The sequence below is a fragment of the Rhagoletis zephyria genome, unplaced genomic scaffold, assembly GCF_001687245.7.
Source record: "Rhagoletis zephyria isolate East Lansing unplaced genomic scaffold, Rhagoletis_zephyria_1.1 Rzeph_scaffold_01053, whole genome shotgun sequence".
In the NCBI taxonomy this organism is placed as follows: domain Eukaryota; kingdom Metazoa; phylum Arthropoda; class Insecta; order Diptera; family Tephritidae; genus Rhagoletis; species Rhagoletis zephyria.
Genome location: NW_016158137.1, coordinates 4,702 through 29,362, shown reverse-complemented (window position 1 = coordinate 29,362; position 24,661 = coordinate 4,702). Strand labels below are relative to the sequence as shown.

The 24,661-nt window shown below is 34.2% G+C and overlaps 1 protein-coding gene across 4 annotated transcripts in view; it reads left to right on the top strand.

Annotated features, from left to right (window-relative positions):
* Cap-H2 (Chromosome associated protein H2) overlaps window positions 1-3,734 on the top strand; it is a 123,825-nt gene extending 120,091 nt beyond the window's left edge. For 3 of the 4 annotated variants that reach the window (XM_017615663.1, XM_017615662.1, XM_017615661.1), the window contains one exon: window positions 2,871-3,224. In XM_017615663.1, coding sequence (XP_017471152.1) covers window positions 2,871-3,224 — 354 coding nt within the window. Of the gene's footprint in view, window positions 1-2,870 lie in introns of all 4 variants that reach the window. The other variant, XM_017615660.1, reaches the window with a different exon arrangement.
* Window positions 3,735-24,661: the final 20,927 nt, after the last annotated feature.

The following is a 24,661-nucleotide window of genomic DNA, read 5'->3' as shown; positions in this document are numbered from 1 at the left end:
TAAAATTCGTTTTTGATGAACGTTGTGAGAAGGCATTTGCGGAAGTAAAGGAGCAAATGCAGTCCTGTTTGTTTTTGACGCACTATGACCCCAAGTTGCCCGTGGTGTTGGCCGTAGATGCCAGTCCTGTGGGCGTAGGTGCGGTGCTTAGTCATGTATATGAGGACGGCTGTGGAAGGCCGTTACAATTCGCGCCACAGACCCTAAACAAAACGCAACAGAAATATAGCCAAATTGACAAGGAGGCATATGCTATCATTTTTGGTGTTCGGAAATTTTACCAGTACTTATATGGTAAACGTTTCATACTGGTGACAGACAATAAACCGATTTCACAAATATTCTCCCCGCAGAAGGGCTTGCCATTGTTGTCAGCCACAAGAATGTCACATTACGCTATTTTTCTGGCACATTTTGATTTTGAGATCCGATTGAAAAAGTCCAAGGATAATGCTAATGCGGATGCGATGTCGCGCTTACCTATTTGCAGTACCAACGAAAAGACTGAAGAGGTTGACATTATCGAGCAGGAGATGATCGAAAATTTACCGGTGACTGCCAGCGAACTAAGGAAAAAAACCGATGAGGATGACGAAGTGAAGATACTTTTGCAGTGCCTGAAATTGGGACGCGAAACACCGTTTCGGAATCACTCGGACAGAGTTTAGTTTACAACGCGGCTGTTTAATGCGGGGGTTACGTGTGTATGTCCCAGCATCCTTACGTAAGAGAATTCTGGAGGAGTTGCATTGTGCGCACTTTGGAATTAGCAGGATGAAGAGCCTTGTAGAAGAGAGTGTACTGTTGGTGGAACAGGATGGACAAGGACATTGAGGAATTAGTTTCACATTGTTCCGCATGCCAACTTTCTAGACCGAACCCCAGAGAAGTTAGGCCGATCGCACAGTTGGGTGCACCCAAAGAAACCATTTGAAAGAGTGCATGCCGATTTTGCCGGACCATTTATGGGCAAATATCTGTTCATTTTAATCTATGCCTCCAGCAAGTGGCCTGAAGTCCACATAGTACCGAATATGACAACGAGTGTCATGATTGAGAAGTGCCGAGAAATCTTTGCTACTTTTGGTATTCCCAACGTTTTTGTAAGCGATCACGGTACACAATTCGTGTCCAGCGAATTCCAAAATTTTTTGAAGTTGAATGGAATTATTCACAAGATGGGAGCACCATACCATCCCGCCACTAACGGGCAGGCGGAAAGGTTTGTTCAAACGATAAAAAAAAAAAACTGTTGGCTACCAAATGCAACGCGTCAAGCATGAGCTGTGAATTGGCAAAGGTTCTCCTGGCGTAAAGAAGGGCAACTCACGCAGCGACGGAGGTGTCACCATCCATGCTTATGCTCGGTCGCCAAATACAGTCAAGGTTAGATTTGCTGTTACGACAGATCGAGCACATTGTGTACGAACGCAAAGTGATCACGGCAAAATTTGTGACAGGAGTGAGAGTGGCAGCACGGGAGTACCATGCGAGCGAAAAATGGCGTTTGGGAACGGTGGTCGAGGTTTTAGGAGAGTTGCACTACAACATTCGATTGGACGACGGTCGTGTTTGGAAGAGACACGTCGATCAGCTGAGGAAGGTCCGCAGTAAGATGACCACAGAAGCAGCGGGCGCTCAAGTAGCCTTGCCTGAGGTGGACATATCTCGGTCGGTATGCCATAACCCAGATAAAAGTTTCGTTCTAGGTGCGGGCCAAATACGGGAATTCCAACCCTCATCGGCAAATGGGTCATCGACAACTGACACGCCAACGCAGACAACGCTTAACCCTTCGCAGGAAGCAATGCAAGAAGCCGAAATGGGAGACGGGCCAGCGACCCCAGTAAACGTGGAAGCTGACCAACTCCGTCGATCAAAACGAGCACGGAACGTACCAATACGTTTCCGATAATCTAGCATTTTCATTCTGTTCATCTGCAGTGTTCACGTAAAATTCATCAAATCAGGAATTTTTATTTTGTTCAATTCTAATCTAATGTTAAGTTATCAAGGCTGGGGAAGTATTTAGGCGGGGACAAGTGTTGTATATATGTGTGCACATGGATACAAATACCAAACGTAAGCAAATACAACGCTAACGTAAGAATATAAGAGAATATGTATCTAGCTATAAGAATGAAGTATGACAAAGTATGAATAAAGAGTCAGTCTCATAACAGCATTCGGAACCGTTGGTTACATTAATCCCATCCTCGTCGCCACTTAAGTTGGTAAGCCATCGGTTCTTGCCTGTGGAATTCTGCGGTAAGGAGCTCTATTATATTTACTCAAAATTGATATTTGCAATGGTTCTTTAGAAAAACAGCGGTTCTCACCAAATTGTGGAAATTGGATATCAGGTTAATATTCGGATTTCCAAAAAATTATTTTAACGGATGAGTAAAATAATTCTTAAATCTACTATCTATCGAGATGAAAAACAAATAAATAGATCACTTCAGTAATACACGAAAATTTTGATATTTTATTGTTATTTTTAACATTGTCGGAATATCAATACACTATTCGGATATCCGAATATCAACACACTAATCGGAAGTTCTCTTATTTTTAACTGACTTCAAAACAATGAGGAGGTTATCAATTCGTCGGTATATTTTTTTATGTATGTTACCGCATAACTTCGGACCACGTTAACCGATTTCTATAATTTCTTTATTTAAGGAAAGGTTGTACCTCAGGAATGGTAGCATACTAATTTGGTTAGAAATTAACGGTACTCTTAAATGTGTATATGAGAATTGAAGTCCGTTTAGTTTTTGCTTAAAAATTACTTGTATTTGAATGATGTTATAGCGCTTACTGTAATTTGCATATCACTAACAATTCAATTTTCTTTTTTGTAGGCAAACCAGAACAACATTAAAATTGGTATAAACAACAGGTGTACTGAGAAGCCTTCAACGTGGAGCGACATAAACTTGGAATTGTTAGATACAAAACGGCATACTGTAGCCTTAGAAGACAATATTGGAATAATACACTCGAAAGTTAGGGATAAAAATAAGTCCGTTCATGGCAGACTGAAAAAATGTCCTACCATACCAGAGGTGGCAAGTATTGCGGTGATGGATGTTAGCAATGAAGTAGTTCATGTTAATTTGAATATTGTGCGTCCTTTAAAGCAAATTGAGAAACTGCCAAGCACCAATGATGATTATGATTCTGGTATTTTTTCAACTGAAGAGTGTGCGTCGTGACAATTAAATAACTCGTGTTCTCAGCTATTAGCAACTGTGTAGTGAAAAAGTGAACGTTTGGGTTGATTGTATTGTTAATTATTTGATCGTAGCTGTATGTATGTATGTGCAATAAGTACAATTTTAGTGTGTTTAAAGTTAGAACAAGTGTTTTAAATATTATGACTGTAGTGACTAAACATTTATATTTGCAATCTCTTACCTTTCAGGCGCATAAACATAAAAATTATCATCCCAGGTTTGCATATTTTACTTTTTAAACTAACCATTTTTACCGGTAAAAAGTTAGGTTGTACATTATATAAATTAGCATCAAAAATAATTTTGCATAACCTTTATAAATAACTTTGTACCTGATACCATAATACCCATGGAGGGAGGTAATATGTACATACATATATAGGATGATAAAAATAGGAATAAGGTGTATCTGATTTTGTAAAATTCAAAAGTTTTAAATAAAGAAATTTATGTAACACTTATTATTGAAAATTAATTATACATGCAATAAGGAGGAATAATATGTACATTAGGGTGCTTTTTCGGCGACTATTTATTTTATTTTTTTACTCTCACCTCGAAATTTTGTGCGAACTACCTAAAAACAAGTTCCCTTAAAATTTGAGCCCTTAATATTCATTAGATTATATTAATATTTACTGCTCGGCCAAGGCATGCAAAGATTTCCCGTCCAAAATACACGTCCCCTTTGGTTGTTTTTCTGCAAAAGTCTACAGATTTGTAGAAAATTCAATTTAAATTGAGTAGTCCACTTGCAAAGTGCGCTATGTAAAATTTTTTTGATTTTTAGTTTTTGGTGGGTAACGTACCAGTATTTAAAGTAGTTTCATGTCCACTAACAACACAGTGGAAAATCTTTCCTTATTCTGAAAAAGTAGCATCAAATATTAACTATTCTTACAAAAGACGCTATCTACTTATTTATAAACTTTCAAGAAGATGGAGACTTGAAGGACTTAGAAAACTGCTTTAGGTCGCATAGACTGATAATGTTATGTTGTGTTATGCTATGTTATGTTATAATGTTATTAGGCTCTTGCTTATTCAAATTTTCAGGTAATAAAAAAAGATTCCATTTAGATGTTACTTGTTGTCGTAGTCGTTTTTTTTTAATTTATAGCTTATAATGATAAAATCACATAACGCTGTTTGCAAGTGGACTACTCAATTGTAGAAATTGACAAAGCACAATATCTCAAGAAACATCGAGGTCAATGATTAAGTGCTCTAAACTTTTTTGTAGTACATAAATTGAACTTTCCACAAGTTTGTCATTTACATTTTTTATTTCTTGCTATTTACGAGAGGGGGGCAAAAAACGAGGATTTCATGAAAAAATTGGGTTTAGTGACCTGTACTACCTCGCTGGTGGGAATTAGGGTTACACCGCAATGGATACTTTTGAGAGCATTCAATTCTGAAGAAACCTCATCATTAACCAAGATTATACCATAAAATGCCTCTGAGCTGTAGACTTTTGAAAACAATGAAAGTTTATGTGTGAACGGGAAATCTTTGCACGCCTTGGTCGAGCACTTAATATTAATATTAAGGGCTTTAATTTTCAGGGAACTTGTTTTTACGTATTTCATACAAAATTTCGAGGTGGGAGTAAAAAAAATATTCGCCGAAAAAAAGCACCCTTATGTACATAGTTTTGTGGAAATTATAACGCAACTAAACACCGCAAATATGTACGAGTTATATACGAGTATGTATAAATGGATACCCAGCCAGCAAAATATCCGGAAACGTATCCGAAAATGGAAAAAATTTCCTATGCAAATCGGGTATTTCATCAGTTTTCTAATTCCATTTCGGTCGTTTTTTCGAAACGTTTTACAACTAAAGTGCGGAAGATGGTTGTGAAACGGATATTGGGTTTCAAAAAATAATCTGATTAAATTTTTCCTTGAAAACGCTTTCATTCTAAACTTAACGTGCGTTTCCAAAGTTACTGAAACAAAATCAAATATAAATATTAAAAATTTAATAAATACTTTTCATATCATTTTGATATGTTGCTTCTGACGGCATTCGAACCTGCGACCTTGTGGAAGCTAGCAAATGGTTGCACGCTCAGCTGCTGCCAGAATACGTGTACATGTTTTAAAATGTTCAGTGGAATAAAAATTTTAAAATTAAAGTTCGTTGCGGCTTTTTGATATAATTTTCAATGGAATATCTTTCAGAAAGGATGCAACTGACTTTAGAATCGACTAGATTTTAACTATGAATAACTTTAAAACGATTTCTTTTTTCCTAATACGAAAAATGTACGATAAACGCATGATGAAACGAATACAGAAGGTGGCGCTGATTGTGATATCGCTAACTCTCTTGAAAATTTTGACAGATGTTTGACGTCATAGCAGATTTTGATTATTGCCTGTGATATATACACCTGCGTTCAACTAATTAGAAGCGGAATTCAAAATGATATTCTTTGCAAAGTATGTTTATTTTTTAATTTTTAATAATTTTCATTTAAAATATAGTTCAATCAATCACAATAATAAAAATTTCAAAGCTGGCAAAAATTGCAAAAAAAATAATCAAACTTCAAAAAATTGTCATCAAAATTTCCAAATTTTTAATCAAAATATTTAGAAAATTTTCGGGTATGCAGTTCTGTAGCCCATTCAATTGTAGTCTAAGAAAGTGCAAGTCTCAAGCCAATAAAAATTAACGTTGATTTTTTAGAATTTTTTGCAATGCATGATCAAAAATTTTTTTATATGAAAAAAAAAACTCCGCAACACCCTCCACAAAAAAAATCTAAATAATCAATGGTAATTTTTAACGACTTAAGACTTGCACTTTCTTAGACTACAATTGAATGGGCTACAGAACTGCATACCCGAAAATTTTCTAAATATTTTGATTAAAAATTTGGAAATTTTTATGACAATTTTTTGAAGTTTGATTATTTTTTTGCAATTTTTGCAAGCTTTGAAATTTTTATTATTGTGGTTTCTGCTACAGATTAAACTATATTTTAAATGAAAATTATTATAAATAGAAAATAAACATGATTTGCAAACAATATCATTTTGAATTTAGTTTCTAATTAGTTGAACGCAGGTGTACATATACACAGTGTAACCGTTGTGCGACTAAAGCGTCAAATTGACACTTTTTGGAGATCGATACCCCTGACACCGACTGTTTAAAAATAGGGTTATTTTGAAACTTTTCCAAAAAATCATGCGACTTTTGCCACTTTTCTTTGATTTAAAATTCAATATACACATTTTGAAAATTTGAAATTTTATTTTTCTTACGTGTTTAAAAAAGCTTTTAGTATTTATTATTCAAACGCACTTCAAAATTACAGCTCTGGCCAGATTTTGACTGATTTTAACCTTTTTATTATGTCGAACATTTTCCGAATAAATGTTCAGAAGTAACATGAATTTATGCACCGTTTTTGTAGCTTAGCTTGTTAAATTTATTATTTATTTAATGATGTAAGTACTTTTTTTAACTCCAATTTTGTTTTCATACTAAATGCAAAATATACATATTGCGTATTTTTAATATATCCCTCATCAATGGGTTATTATTTTAAGAGAAAAACCTATTTTTGACAGAAAATGATGATCTCCATTAACAATTTAATAAAAATAATGGGGTATAGTCACAGATGAAATAAAGCCTACTCTAAGCAGTTTTTTTTGCAGATTTTCTGTTGAAAAAAGCTAAAACTAACGTTAGAGTCGACTTTATTTCAACTATAAATATGCCCTAATAAGTTTCGAAAGGTAGAATAATGAAAGTCTTTACATACATGGTATACACGATTTGAATGACTTGAAGACACTTTTTTCGACTGTGACACTTATTTTCGAAAAATGTTCAGCGGTAACACTGCATATACATATATTCGCATTCGCCATTGTGTACATACGTAGAGAGTCAACTCTAATATTGTTGAAATGGCTCTAACCAGGGTGCGGACAATAACAGGCTTTTAGTTTCAGGCGCTAACCGGTTAAGTAGTATATCAAGCAACATTGATGTACCTTCAACAAGTACTGCTTAAAGTCTTATAAGCAACCTAGAACTAATTTTAGATTCATCCTGCGAAAGCGAAGGCTCGGAGACATTAAAAAATGTGTTATTCAGGCTCAATTGAAGGCGTATCTTAAATAAAAACGGGCTCATCTCGGTGAAAATCCTCTCGATTGGAGGAAAACTAAACTAAAATACGACAAATTGACAGAACTGGCCCGAAAATATTTGAGGGCTCCACCCGCCAGCGTTCCAAGTGAGCAATTGTGCAGCGCGCCTTATATACGCGCCTCTAAGAAATCGCCTCATGGGAGAAGAGGCAGCAAAATTACGTTTTTTGAAATATAATATGCCTCTTTTGAACCTTGACTACTAGATTAAAACACTGTATAGGATAAGCACTCGTTCAATGTTCTAATTATTTACAAAATTTTAAAGTAATAAAAACGATGACTTAAGTTGATTATAGCTTTTTCAATGTTATTCCTAACCTTCACATTTGCATTCGCACAATCGCATTCCGAAATTTCTCAGTCGCATTCGCGAATGTGAAAAATATGACATTCGAAACATCCCTAATACATATACATACTGACAGATCTCTCTCAGCTCTCTCCACCGGCAAATCTGCTATGGCGTCATATCCACGTTAATCTTCCGAATTTCACATCCATCGGTCTTGCGATAAACGCACTGTCGGCGAAACTCCATTTAATAATTTTATCACGAAATAACTTTTAAGTTTACAGAGTTTTAGGTTACCAATAAGTCTTCTTTTAATAATAGTATACGAAAGTTCTAAACTTGTAGTGATGTTAATCTGAATTGTAATTACCAAACATTTAAATTTACATTTTCACGTGCTGTTAAATTTTTATAACCTTCTTGGAAAGCAGGTTTATTCAAATTAAAATATGTGACCTGGTCTACGAAAAGGGAGCTTACGTGCGAAAACTAGTTTTCTGTGAAAAAGCTGTTAAAAGTAAGCAACTCGTTTCGTCAGTTTCTGATTATCTCGTTAATTCTTCTCAAGGAAAACGACAACAGAAAAAAACATAAACTACTCAGCATTATTATTTTTGGCCCATAATACGTTTTTCTAGTGTATAATCATGTCTTTATAGCTTATAATTCAATGTATTTTGTTCATTACCAATAAATTATATTTTGTCGTATTTTTACTCTTCTTTCTCTACATTTTTAGTACACTTCTAAGCAAGTTAGGATTTTCTGCTTTTCACCACGTGAAAAAGCATCTCATCTTCCATCCGAATCAACCAAAAAGTGAAAATTGATTTTTTGACACCTAAGCCCCCTTTCCGTAGACCAGGTCACATATGATTTAATAAAATTTCCAGTTCGATTCAAGTTTTCACAGCCAGTGCTGGTGGTATAAATTTATACAACTCGTTTACACACCAATATCATAGCGTAAAATTAGCTCCTTTTTTGTAAATAATGTTTTGAAAATTTCAAATAAATTTGTACTGTAAAAAATTACATAAAAAAATTGTATTTATATTTGAGTAGTCCACTTGCAAACAGCGTTATGTAATTTTATAAAAGTAAGCCATAAATTAAAAAAAAACGTCTACAACAGCAAGTAGCATCCAAATTGAATATTTCTTTTTATTACCTGAAAATTTGGATAAATAAGAGCCTAATAATATTAAAAATCAAAATCGCAGTGGTAGTTTTTGCAAATTTTGTATATAGAAATTAAATATAGCGAGTTTTGAAACAGTAAGTTTTATATAGAAAGCTTTTTTAAGCTTTTCGCGTTCTCTCTTCCATGAAGGTTAGACTACTTCTTTTTTAAGACGTCTTCCACTAAATAGGCACCGAAACTACCACGTTTTCTTGCAGTTTTCTATGTTCATCAGAAGATGGAGACTTTTAACTTGTATAAATACGTACAATAAATATTATAGCGACTTTTGAAAGTGTATATCGTCGTTTAAAGTACAAAACCGCGTATCGTCATTCTGCAAAACCGCGTAACTGACATTGGCTGCCAAAAATTGGATTTGCTCACACAAGCGCTTGGCTCAATCCTTATCCATTCGTCCTGAAATATACTAGCCAGAAATGCGATTGCTTTATAAAAAAGAGAACCATTTTGAAATATGCGTGTTTTTACGCTCTAGAAAATAATTTCTACAAGTTCACATACGCGGTTTTGCATTTTGCTGATACGCGGTTTTGCCTTTTGTTGATACGTGGTTTTGCACTTTAAACGACGATATATACATACAGTAAGTACTTTTGCTAGAGTAGCTAACATTTGATGCTATTTTTTTCAGAATATATAACGGTTTTGCACTTATTGTTAGTGGACATAAAACTACTTTAAATACTGGTACGTTAACCACCAAAAACTAAAAATCGAAAAAAATTTACTTAGTGCACAAAGCTTCAGCAGAGAACGTGCTTTTTTGCCTTACAAGAGTGGAACACTTTAAGAAACGAACGCAAAATTTTCTCACCGTTTGCCTTAATTTTAGAATCGGGCCCGAGAAGAGAAAGGCGCAATGAAACGAAGTTACCATTAGTGATGTTGAAGTCGTGGTAATGCAAAACAAATCTAAAAAATGTGTATTACCTATCTGGTCTGTTATATAAAATTGCTTATATTTCTGGATACTGTGGCGACGCAGTGCAATTCGTAAAATGGATTTTTTAATTAATTAATCCCAACGGCTTTTTACCCTCCATTCCCGCCCAACCGACACGAGGAGCGCACGCCGCATGACCTACGTAACCNTTTTTTTTTTTTTTTTTGAGTTTTCTTGGTGCCGAGTAGTGGAAACAGGAGTTTGTTAAGTGTTGAGATCTAAAACTATTCAGCTACAGAATCAAATTCATCAGCAGATTGGATATGCTAAAGATAGTATTTCAATTATCGAGAGTGGAAATAATAGTTTTCTTTATAGTAAAAATCGAGTCCGATATGTCAAACGTGCTGGAATGAGAGTTAAAATTTTGACATAAACCACGGAATGACTCGTTTAGTTCAAAATTAGTTTTGCATGGCTTTAAAAATAGAGGTCGAAAGTGTCTTGACACTCGAGAGGGAACATTAAAATTTACCTCAGCCTGTCATTATCAAGCCTGTCATTAATTTTACGATAAATATTATACCTAGCATTTCTCTACGACTTGCGAGTGTAGGCAAATTTATGAGCTTTAGACGACTTGTGTAAGAGGGGAGATTGTAATCTAAATCCTAGTTAATATTGCGCAATGGAAAAACCAAGAATTGTTTTTGAATTGATTCAATCCTTTCTGAATGAACTTGGTAGCGGGGATTCCAAACAATAGATCCGTATTCTAGTATAGGTCTAACTAAACTGGTAAAAAGAGCTTTTGTAACATAAGGATCTTTGAACTCTTTTGACCATCGCCTTACAGATGCAAAAACGCCTTTGGCTTTATTGACTGTAACATTAATATGATGGTTGAAACTGTGTTTGGAATCCATTGTGATACCAAGATCGACAAAATTGGATACCTGCTCCAGATTATAATTTGATATTGAATAAACAGCTGGTTGAACAGCCCTCCGAGAGAAACACATAACTTTAAATTTTTGATGGTTTAGTGGCATATAGTTTGCATTACACCAACTAACCACGTTGCTCAGATCCGCTTGTAACAAAGACCTTTCTTCGATAGAGGACAATGTTTTAAAAAGTTTCACATCATCGGCATACATTAAAATTTTTGAATGGTTTATTATAGAAGAAATATCTTTAATGAACAGAATCGGACCAAGGTGGCTTCCCTGAGGAACTCCTGAAGAAACTTTAATGATGTTGGAAGAACAATTATTAACAATAACTCTTTGTGTTCTATCAGAGAGTTAAGAAGAGATCCATTGAAGAAGACTGGGCTGAAAGCCGATTAGGTCGAGTTTACGGATGAGTAACGAGTGACATACTTTGTCAAAGGCTTTACTGAAATCGGTGTATATTACGTCGGTATGAGCATTTTCTCTAAAACCGTTTGAGACATGAGTTGTAAACTCCAATAAATTAGTGATAGTAGATTTTCCTTTAGAAAACCCGTGTTGAGATTGTGAAGTTGAAGAAGATATAGAATATGTCAGCTGATTAACAATAATTGCTTCGAATAATTTGGGGATAGCGGAGAGCTTCGCTATTCTTCGATAGTTTTCTATAGAGGACCAGCTGCCGCCATGTTTTAGTGACAAATTGAATAGAGTTGTTAAAGGCTCGCAGATGGTCTCAGCGCAGTTTTTAAGAAAACAGGTCGGAATATGATCAGGTCCAGGCCTAAATGACGCTTTTAAGGTTTTTAAATAGTGTAAAACTTCATCGGAAAATATTACTGGAATATAGGCAGAGTTGATTGAACAAAGCTCGTACGGATAGTCTCCACTTATAGGGAAGTCTGCAGAATAATTGGACATAAAGAACTGAGCAAACATGTTGGCTGTCGCTAGACAAGTGTTGGGATAATGCATAGCGGACGGAAAACCATGTACTTTACGCTTTAAATTTACAAAACCATAAAATGATTTAGGATTGTTAATTAAATTCTTCTAAAATTTACATAAATATGAATTATAAATTATAATTTCTTATTTAATGCAAAGTAGCTATGCCGCAAAACTGAGTACTTTACGTAATCACTGCCTAAGCCCGTTCTTTTATATTTTTTATAAGCTTATCGGTTGAAAGTCACTTGGTTTAACGTGGGAAGGTCTACCTCCCTTGGGAATAAACACAACTTTCGCCAGGGTCCAGCCCTTGGGTATGAAGGTAAGTTTGATACAAGCCTTATAAATTTAGACAAGTGTCGGACATAAAACGTCAGATGCTGACTGAAGTTGGGCAGGGAAAATACCATCCATACCTGGAGATTTGTAGGGCTGGAAGGACTTTATGGCCCAGTCTACCCTTTTTACATCAATAAAGTCCGCTGAAGTCAACGGCCGCAGTACATCCCGGAAAGTGCGCGTTCACTAGGACTTCAAGCCTATCCTCATGAGATGACGTCCAGTCACCATTTGGTTTCTGAATATACATCGGGTTCGTCGGACTTTTCGCAAGCACCTTTCGCAGGCGATTTCTCTCCGACTGAGCCTCTATACTATCGCAATAATCCTTCCAGGAGTCCATTTGGGCTTTCCTGGTGGCATTTTTAAATTTCTTCAGGGCTGCCTTGTATGCAGTCCAAGAACCATCGCGCTTTGCCGCATTAAAGAGTTTCCTGCTTTCCTTCCTTAGAGAGGCGATTTCTTTGCTCCACCAGTGTGGCTTCTTCTTTCCTCGCGGAAGTACAAGTGGGCAGGAAGCAGAGAAGGCCGAGTTACAGGCTTCGGTAATGCAATAAACGACTTCTTCAATTTGTTCCGATGAGCCTAACTCACCGAGAGAAGCAAGGTTTGCGATAGAAGGCTTCCCTTCATCAGGTGGTGACAGTAAGCCTAGCTTACTGAGAGAAGCGTTGTTGAGCAAATTCCCCGAGAGTACTTTCCTAAACTGAGTCCAGTCAGTACGTCTCTTATTTCTGTAAGCGGCCGAGGCCGGAAGTTCAAAGGAGATTATATATGAGAGATACATATGATCAGAGAATGAATGGTCGCTCAGTACCTTCCACTCCCTAATACTCTCAAAGAAAGAGCTAGACGTTAAGCTAATATCTAATACCTCCTTCCTACTTGAAGTAACAAAGGTGGATTTATCACCAATATTTATTTATTTATTTATTTAAAAATCTAGAAATATAACATTTCTTACAGACTATGAACAGTTTCGAATCCTGCGCGCGTTGCTACGCCACCAACTAAAATGAATATGAAATATGAAGGAAAGACATTACACAAATATTCAATTCATTTTGAGTCCTTTTATTGATTTTGTTCATCTTGAAAAAATTGTGACATTGCAGCGTTTCGTTTCAATTCGATATTTATTGAAATGCTGTGGGATACACAATATTTCTTGTTTTTCCATCTGGTGCGTAAACGAATAAATCGGAAGGTTTTCCGACGCGTGAGCAGGCCACATAGAGCTGCCCATGTGAGAAGCATGGATTCTCCAAATTTAATCCACACACCACCAGTNCACATAGAGCTGCCCATGTGAGAAGCATGGATTCTCCAAATTTAATCCACGCACCNAAATGCTGTGGGATACACAATATTTCTTGTTTTTCCATCTGGTGCGTAAACGAATAAATCGGAAGGTTTTCCGACGCGTGAGCAGGCCACATAGAGCTGCCCATGTGAGAAGCATGGATTCTCCAAATTTAATCCACACACCACCAGTCGATGTATCCCGTTGTAGTTGTACACGCATGTTGGTTTTCAGAGTCAATTTCTGTATATGACGCCATACAACTGATGATTTGAGACATGCATTAAGTTCATCAGCGGGTGTTGAACGTGGTATAACCGGCAGTGTTTGTCGAAAATCACCAGACAATAAAATTAGTGCACCACCGAAGACCCGTGTGTTTCCCCTCAAATCTCGCAGTGTACGATCAAGCGCTTCCAATGCTTTCTTGTGAGACATTGTACATTCGTCCCATATGATAATTTGACACGCTTGGAGTACTTTGCCCATTCCAGAGTTTTTACTGATGTTGCATGTTGGTGTCTCAGTGTTTTGCAAATTCAACGGAAGTTTCAATGCTGAATGTGCTGTTCGACCATCATCCAAAAGAGTTGCCGCAACTCCAGATGATGCAATGACCAGTGCAATATTATTTTGTGATCGTATGGCTACCAAAATGAGTGAAAGAAGAAAAGTCTTGCCTGTACCACCAGGCGCATCTATGAAAAACAGTCCACCGCTTTGTTCTGTGATTGCACGCATAATTCTGTCATACGCGTTGTTCTGGAACCAACTGCGGAAGATTTGTCTGAACAAATGTTTCTAGTTCGTCAGAATCAAAGTGTGTTCCTTGTTGCAAATCGCGATCGAAAATGTCGTTCGCTGATCGGTTCGGAGCAGGCATTCCCAGTAGCACCAGTGCTTTGTTAGCGATTGCCAAACATATGTCTTCAATCAAAATCAATGCCTCATTATACACGTTTGGTGTGAATTGAATGTCCAGATTTTGATTCGCATCGCGCAAACGATGTAGAATATCTTGACTCATGTAGTCCTTGTATTTTTCCCAAAGTTCTTTTGGATTAGATGGGAAGCAGGTTGTCAATATTACGGCAAATAACGTGCGCATTTGCTGTGGTCGTGCAGTATTCGATGCATCTGCGAGCGCAGTGTCCCAATGTGCATCATTCAAGAAGATTTAGCTCCTGGCAAGCTTGCCGATAAGTGGCGCACAGCTGAGGGTTGACTGCTCTTAAATCTTGGAAGGATGTCGGTCCACGTACATTGATTAACAGCAATCGCAGATAGAAGCACTCTATATTGTTCGGGTGTACAGTGTACAGACGACCCAATGCGTCACAGGAATACAAATTGGGATTATTTTTAATTTTGATATAAGTAAATATCGACAAAAGTATTGGCACTAAGAATTTTTCGCCATGCGTGCAAAGTTTTTAACAGATTTCTTATCGCAAACTTTTTATAAAAACGTAGTTCATATTGTGACAAAAATAAAGATAAAATGTCAAAACTTTGTGCAAAACTCAGGACAGTTTAATAAATTTCCAACTTTGCAACGCGATTTTTGAACATTTTTTCTCACAGTATCTTCCATACAAAGTATGTTCGCAATTTTTATATGGAAGGCACTGTCGAAAAAAAAATTGCCAAAAATCAACGCGATTTTTTAAGCCACTTGGAACTTGCACTTAACTTAAAAAGTTGCAAATTCATAAAATTTTTATGTGTTCTGCATAAAATTTAGACATTTTATTTTTATATTTTTTTGTTGTAATATGATACATTTTTTACAAAAGATTTGCGAAAAGAAATTGGAACAAAAAACTTTGCGTACATTGGGAAGTGGAGGGTAATTTTGAAATATTTTCAACTGTAATAATGGATTTTATTAAAAAAATTCGTTATTTCATTAACTCTTGATTTGAATTCAATAAAACATGCTGATTTGCTAATTATAAATTAATTTAATACTTATTTAATTTTTCGCAGCGCAAACGATTTGAAAATAAATTGAAAAAGGACTGGGAAAAGACACGAAAATATTTAAAAATACGTCTGAAAAATTACTCAAAAAGGCTCACAAATGTTTACAAATACGATTAAAAAATGACTCGGAAAAGACTCGCAAATAATAAGAGATACAACTGAAATATCATTTGAATATGAATATAAATTCGACCCGAGAAAGAGTCAAAACTGATCAGAAAAGTGGGTAATAGAACAACCTTCAAGAAGAACCGTTCAAGCTTTGACAAAAACCACATAAATCAGTGTTCAAACTTTATACAAAATTTAGGAAAATTCCACAAATTTTCATCAAAATTTCAACCTTTTAATCTGATTCTTTGGAAAATTTTTGGGTATGCAATTTTAGTCTAATGAAGTTCAAGTTTCAAACGGCTAAAAAATCCCGTTGATTTCTGAGAATTTTTTTGGTGACGGATTTTTGCACTTTCCATATAAGCACGAATTTCTTATGAAAAAAAAATAATTATCAAAAATCAGCGCGATTTTTTAGCTGGTTGGAACTTGCACTTGCAAAATTGTATGGGCTAGAAAACTGCACACCCAAAAACGTTGTAAAGATTCAGATTAAAAGTTTAAAATTTGTTAAATTTCCCTAAATTTTGTATAAAGTTTGAAACTGATTTATATGTTTTTTAACACCGGGCAAATAATTTTGCTTTCAGCTGCAATTTCTTAGTATTGTATATTACGTAAAGGGTAAACTTCAAAGGTTAGGGGGGCTCGAGCCCTAATATACTGTTTTTTGCACGAAAAAAGATACGAGCCTTAGTTATAACTTTTACTACTTGACTTTTTACTTTGTTTGATATCAGTTATTACCCAATTTTTATTTTTTACGTTGTCTTATGAACTTGTAAGATAAGAATTTTGACGAAAACGGTGATGGAGAAGAATTTAAAAATTATGAAGATAAAAGAGGAGTAAAATAACTATATCAGACAACGTAAAAATAAACGTTGGGAAATAACTGTTATCAAGCAATAGGAGAGTACCCGTACCCAAAACTATCAAAAGTTTTAGAAAACTTTTACTGGTTTTGCATTCTCGTACCCAAAAAACTTGCAAAGTAGGGGAAATTGAGGGAGCAAAATGTGATAGAGAGCTTGCAAATTTCTGCTGGAAAAATTTTTACCAGCGAAAACTTGCAAGTAAGAAAATCAGCTGATTACAAACACATGTTTGTAAACAAACAAAAGAAAATATGACCTTTTTGAGTTATTTATTGCAAATTTTATTACTAATGCCAGTATACAACCAAAAAAAGAGGAAAATTATTTGTGCACAATATATTGTGTCGTTGAGTTTATTTTTCCTTAATTTACTATTAATCTCCAGTTTGTTTACTCTTGTGTGTGCTGACTATGGTTGCCGTATGACATTTTCGTTTGTACCATAATTTTCCTTTAAATTTACCAAAATAGATTAAAATGCAGCATGCTGAAATGCTTTTTGCTGAAGTTGTCGGTTTTAGCAAGTTGATTATTGAAACAAAAATTTTATAATTTTAGAGCTACATTTGTATCTATATCTATTAAATCGTTTTGGATCAATGATGGGTGTTTGGAGGAGAATCTCTTATTTTTGAATGCGTCACCCTGTGATATCACAAATAATTATGAGAAAAATAACTTATTCATATTCACCGATATAATTAATTTGTATTTAAAAAAGGATTTTCTTATCCAAAACTATTCAATTGTATAAAATGCCAAATCGGGAAAATGTACCAAGCAGAAAATAAAATGCCAAATGAACCTCCAGTGGCAACTGTGGAAGTGATCAGCTGTTTCGAAGGTTGCAAGTTTTTGCAAATTTTGTGTTCTCGTACTTCTGTGGATATTTTGTCTCTTTGAGAGCGAATGCTGCTAAATTCTCAGAATTTTTGCTGCTGGATAATTTTGTTCGCTCAATACGAGTACACATCTAATGTAAAAAAAAACGTTGGGAAGTACCTCTTTTTGGCGATGAAAAACATATTTCTCCTGCATAACAGTTATCAGGCAACATAAAAAATAAACTTTGGGTTTAAAGTCCGACCGATTGCTCGGCTTCGGCATAAAAAACTGCCGAAGTTTTTGCCGAAACCGAACCTTTTTGCAATCTGCATTTCTTTTTGGAATACGGATTATAATTTAAAGTTATACATTTATTGTGAATAAGCGGTTTAAAATGTAGTATTTAATCTTTTTCTTAAAATCAGCTGTCAGCTGAGAACTTCGGAATTTGAAATTGCGTATCACGATAATGCAAAACCGCATAGAGGGTAAAATTTAAAGGAAAAAAAATATCAGAAAAAATTATTGAACGCAAAACTAATAATAAGGTGGAACTTCCGCCATTTTGACTTTCTGATGGTTAAGTTCTGGCGCGTAATTTTCCCTTTGCTTGGAAATATTACCCTAGATTTTAATTATTCACCACACTTTCATTTCACTAATTCTTTTGAGCATTTTTTCATCAAATCTTCCTCTTAAGCACTTTGTTTACTTTGTTTGTATGAAATGGATACATGGCAGCTTTTTTAACACCTGCCAATTGCTTCTAGTAAAATTTTTACTTGCAACAAGTTGCAGCGCTATCGGGTTGTTGTGCTCTCGAATTCGTCCTCTTGTAAATGTTTGGGGTTATTTGACGCATTTCCAATAAAAAACTTCCAAGTAAAGTGGTACAAACTTGTAACAATTTTCTAATATTGAAAGGGTCTAAATTAGTGATGCTAATCCCGGTATCCCGGTGTTTTAGAGGTCCCGTAGATCCCGGGGTTTGCTTGCATTAATCCCGGGATCCCGAAAAATTTAAAACATCGAATTGATAGTAAGAACTTGTTTATGAATTTGAAGTATGAATTTTGTAAAATTCCGTTTTGACTACAATTAACAAAAATTTTAAAACTAACTAAATTGCAGCCTGAGCCTTTTTTTAAAGAAGATTTAAATGAATGTACTCATAGCATCGCTAATGATAACGAAACAGAAAGTTTTAAGGAAAAGTTACAGAATTTTTCTTAAATCAATCTTCTCAAACTTCCTCAAATCGAAAAACTTATAATTCATCCGACGTGCTGGTAAAAAAGTTCAAATATTTAGTAATGGAGGAGATAGGGATCATTATCTTGAAATGGATTACGACGACCTTTTGACTGTTCCGCCTAAAAGTGTTGAGGCCGAAATATGTTTTTCATCAGCAGGTTTTGTTTGTAACAACTTCATGTCCAAATTAGAAGACTCCGCTTTGAATGCTTTGCTGCTATTACGTACACATTTTAAGTGAAATAATAACAACACAGACACAAAAAAATATGTGTGCTTTTAACCAGACCTACCAACATGTTTGTATTTCGACCCGCTGAATCCGATTCTGAGGTCCGTTTGACTCGTACACCCTAACAAATTCGCCGTTTTTTATGGAGTAGAATAAGCATATTTAGATAATTTGTTTTTGTACATTTTTGTTTAATGTTTTTGTTTATTAATCATTACTTTTCTGGTATTTACACTGTTATTTGTGATGGATGCGTTCTTTAATCACATGGATTTTTAAATACAACTTAAAAAATATATATATATATAAAAAATATGTGAATTTTACAATAAGTTTATCCCAAATTTTAAATAGTTTTATTTCATGGTGTTTAAATGTTTTCAGATATTGAATTTTTACTCATATTCATAAAAGTTACGTCTCAGTGTGAGTCCAGGGATAAATACCGGGATCCCGGGATTACTTAAAAAATATCCCGAAATCCCGGGATCACAATTTTCCGCATAATTTGGACTCCCTAGTCTAAATAGTAGTGTTTTGGTATTCTCCCAACAAAATTATTCAGCAGCAAACATTCTGAGCATTTGCGAGACAAAATAAGGTAAGGGCAAAATTTGCAAAAACTTGCAATATTCGAAACAGCTCATAACTTTCACAGTTGCAATAGGTAATTTATTATCCACTTGGTGAATTGTCCCCGATTTCGGATTTTTTTACTATTAATACTTTTGTACAGGAAAAATGTTTTTTACATACAAATGAATTATCTCGAAATGAATAAGTTACATTTCTAAGTTATATTTCTCAAAATTATTTGCGGTGTTTTTAAAAAAAACAAACTGAAAAATTCGACCGAAAAATTTTAGGACAAAATATGGTAAAATTGAAAAATTGTATACGGCAACTAGTTGACACACACTGAAATTAGAAAACTGGAGATTAATAGTAAATTAACTAAAAATAAAATTAACACAACCTGTGCATAGTAACTTTACTCTCTTTTTCGCCGTATACTAGCAATAATTGTAAAATCTGCAATAAATAATTCAAAAGGCCTATTATTTTTTTTTGTTTTCGATAATTTTGAATACGCGAACACTGCTATTAACTTGTTTATTTCTATAAAAGTATTTTTTTTGCAAAAGATTTTTGTGAAACTTCGATTACATTAAATGCAACGTTTTTTTTTTTTGTTCTAAAATTTTTGGATTAACTTGATATATTCTTTTGTCATTTGCATTGCAAACTTAGGGTTTTAATAACCTTTTTGAACTATTAATATGTACATATTTAAATATGTATTCCATCTTCGTTTCGCCACGTTTTATATCATGTTTTAAATTTCAGCCAATAATTTTTATATATGAGACATTCTTTTTCTATCGGACATCAAATTTGGTAACACCCCTTTGATTGGCTTAAAATTTTTTTTCTTTTTTTCTTCGGAGATATGATCTGTCAAAGTTTGCATTTTCTCGGGACTCTGACTAATCATATACTTCTTCAAATCGTTATATCTCGGGTTCTGCTCATCGTAGATACTTCATCTTAACGTCGTTTTAAAGCTAAAGAAACGGGCTTATGAGTTCTACATATACATAATATGGCCAACATTTTCCTAAAGCTAACTTAGCTAATAACAGTTGAACTTTTTTAAGTTGATTTACATAGTGAACATCAGTAAATTAGGGATTTAAAATTATACCATCGTAATCCCTGTTTAATTCTCTATAAAAAACGTGGTAAAAAAATTGGCGTTTTTCAAGAACTATCTTTAAAATATTTTTATTTATGACGAGATGGTATATTTTGTGAGAATCAACAATTTTTTTTAATTTGTTTTCGAAAACTTATGTTGGGATATATTTGGTAAGGTGTTAAAAATCAGGTTTTTGCAAGAACTTAAATTCTATTGCAGATTCCGGTAGAACACCTATCCAGGTATAATATTTGTATGGCAAGATTTTTCTATAAGGCGGAAAACCCCTAGAAATGGGCGTGGCAATTGCAGGACTAAAGTTAGCAAAACGCAGATTTTATTGCGGATTTCGGCAGAATAATGCTTCGTTAACAACATTTGTTTTTAAAATAGTTCTTGAAAAACGCCCATATTTTGAGCCACGTTTTTAGAGAGAATTAAACAAGGATTCCTGGTCTTTACTATGCAAATCATCTTCACAAAGTTCAACTGTTAATAGCTAAGTTAGCTTTAGGACAATCTGGATCATCTTATATATAAAAATGTTACGTGACGTTAAGATGAAATCTCTACGATGAGCAGAACCCGAGATATAACGATTTGAAGAAGTACATGATTAGTCAGAATCACGAAAAATGCAAACCTTGACATATCAAAACTCCGAAGAAAAAAAGAAAAAAAATTTCTCGAACACCTGTTAGCTTATTTCATGTATAGAACCCACAAAAAAAAAATTGAAGCGAATCGGAGACATGCAATAATTTTTTTTACGAAATCCGTCCGACTTAAGAAAGAATGGTTCATATACAATTTTATCTAATTTAAAAACATAACTAAGAATGTATGGTCTTTTAAATACTATTACTTTTTCTGCTAATTTAGTACATTTTTGTTGGCCATTTGGTACAAAATTATAAAACTCATTTATCATCCCTGGCTTCTATATTTGTTATCTTTTTTTTACCTTTTTAGCTCGGGATGTAACTATGTAATATTGATGCGCCTAAAAGATGCAGCGATTTCTATTCTCAAGTTACATACCTGATGACAGTACGATTGCCAATTATAATAGGGAGGTTTTAGTTTTTTAAACTATAATTTTATTTACTTGATCTTACAAAACTCTTCCTAGGGCCATCGGAGTGCCCTCGTTGTAAGTTTTACTATACAAATTTTGCATTAATAGACGTGAAGTTAATTTCATATTGTTTTCCTGAAGAAAAAATTTGGAAATAATTAAAAATATAAACAAAAATAATTCATCTATATATATAAATGTGAATGTCTGTTTGCTTATTGTAACTTTGCACACCTATTTGTTTTTACCCCGGGAAGGTTATAGGTATGGTTTTGTTTGCAAATATGGTGTCAATTTTGCGAGGGGGCGTGGCATCTCCCATAGGCCTGCAAATTTTTAATCAGCTATAACTTCGGAACCATAAGTCACATGAACATGAAATTTGGTATGCAGACAAATCTATGGTAGATGCTCATAGTAAGGTATATATAAATGAACGCAAAATTACACTGAAGATGGCACAACGCCGAAACCGGTTTGTCTTCAAACCAAACTTGACAAGGGATGACAGAAATTCCTTCCAAAATAAATTATATATAAATGACTTTGTAGGAGGGGGCGTGGCATATCTCATAGTCGTAGAATTTAATCAGCCATAACTTCGGAACCATAAGCCACATTATTTATAATATAGGCGTGGAATTTTTTTCAGCCATAATTCGGAACCACAAGTCACATGACTCTTTTAATTCCTTTTGATATGCCTTTCGAATTTAAAAGACCTCAGTCTCCAGTTCGCTTAGCTTTTGCAATGACAATAAACAAGAATGCCCCAAACAAAAACCCGAAACTTTATCGAAAATAAAATGTATGATAATTGTATTGGAAAATGCATTTATTTTAATAGATACTTTGAAGCAGGGTTGTTGCGAATATTCGCATTCGCAACCGCGGAGCTTCCGCATTAATTTTAACATTCGCATTCGCTTTCGCATTCCGAATAATCAATGCGGAGCTTTTGCGAATGCGAATGTTGTGCAAGTGCACCGATAAAACGTGTATATGGCAAACAAAATGACAAATTGTAGCCTATAATTTTGCCTGTGATCGTGGAAGTATTTGTGTAACAAAACTGGTCAAATGTCATTTATCAACTTTGATAAAAATGTATTTAAACATATTATTTCTTAAGCTATATAACCGAGATATGAATGGGCAGTCATACAAGTTCCAACTTCTACTTGACCTTTGACGTATGTACGTCAAAGAGAACATAGTCTTTTTGACAATATTTTTTTGTTTTCTCTTCTTTAAATGCCTGGATTGGTTGCTTTCCTTGTGATGATTTTTTTAGACCAATCATAAAAAGCTACTAGACACAAAAGGAGAAAGTGTGCACTGTAATTCTTAACCAAATTTTCAGGATTTTCTTTTGATGATACATATATTCCTTTGAATAATTCAAATGGGGCTCTTTGGGGAATTAATTTTTAGCAAAAATTCAAAGAACAGTAATTTTGTTTACTTTTCGGCAATACTTTTTTCGTTACATACATTGGATCCTTGTCTAAAAACTTCTGTGGTAAAACTGTCCCTTCTTTGCTATTTAAAGTCAAAGAGTAAGCTCCTTCAATTGGGATTTCCAGCAGAAATGATCAACGTCTGGCTATAAAGAGAACCGATGCTCAAGTAATTGAAAAACTGTAGGTCTGACCTTTAATAAGATAATAATTACGTAACTATCTGGGTGCTTTTTTAAAAAATAACAGTATTCTGATCCGATTCGGCTGACAGCCACGACTTTGAAATCAGAATTTTGTTAAAAATTTTCATTCCTGTAAAATAATAATTTATTTTCCATATCCACATATTTAGCTCGCTATAAGCACAAATTGTTCAAAACATTCGCAGAAGATGAATTACAAAAACTAAAATCGAAAAACGCTGACGAAGTTACAGGTTCTCCAAATTCTGAAACAGCCAAAGGGATGAGAATGAATAATTCTTTTTAAAAAGCTTTAAAAAAGCCTGACACATCTGGTTTGGGTTCTAATTGGGTTGAGATTCTAATTGTTTCTTAAAAATACTTGGTATCCGTATTCGCATCCGCGGAATTCCACATTCGCAACATCCCTGCTTTGAAGTATTAAAAAAATGCTTTGAAATCATATTGGAGTTATTATTCGTAAGAAATTAGATAGTATTTCTTCTATTATACAATTTACTGGAGATATTTTAACCAAAATAAAAACACCTGCAGTGCTAAAAAATTATTATTGCATTTCATTCCATACCTCCCAAGCTATACAGCTGTCCTACCATATGCTGCTATCACGGCTATAGTAAAATTAGAGCAGAAAGAGAGTATAATATCTTTACATAAAGTATTTTTTATGTTTGTATAAAGACGTGGGTAGAAACCCGCGGGTAAAAGCTAGTATAAGATAAATCCAAACAGTTAAATGTGTGATAACTTTACCGAAAATAAAATGTATGATAATTGTATTGGAAAATGCATTTATTTTAATACATAGATACTTTGATTAAAAAACTGCTGTGAAATCANGTATAAAGACGTGGGTAGAAACCCGCGGGTAAAAGCTAGTATAAGATAAATCCAAACAGTTAAATGTGTGATAACTTTACCGAAAATAAAATGTATGATAATTGTATTGGAAAATGCATTTATTTTAATACATAGATACTTTGATTAAAAAACTGCTGTGAAATCATATTAAAGTTATTATTCGTAAGAAATTAGATAGTATTTCTTCTATTATATAATTTATTGGAGATATTTTAACCGAAATAAAAACACTTGCAGTGCTAAAAATTTAAATTTTTTGTTTTATTTGCGGATTTTTTGTAGATTCACGACACAAAGTTGGTGCATCATTAACCAAAGAAGTTACTCCTATTACCATACATGGTACGCAATATCCAGTTTGTTATTTATCGTGTTATTCATCATTAATGTCATGGAAAACAAATCGTCATGGATTATTTAAATTGCCATTCGATGAGCCTTGGCTTCCACAGCGTATATATAGAGAAAATAGTTGTTATTTCTATGTTTGTCCCAGGGTTGCGTGATTTTGATTTAGTCAAATCACAAATCCATAAATCAAATTTATTTCTGAATTGAAATTTGCATCAAATCCTAAATAAATTTTATTTGTGATTTGATTTGTCAACCAAATAAGAAATAAATTTTATTTGTGATTTGATTCGTCAACCAAATAAAAGATAAGTTTTATTTGTGATTTGCTTGGTCAACCAAATAAAAGATAAG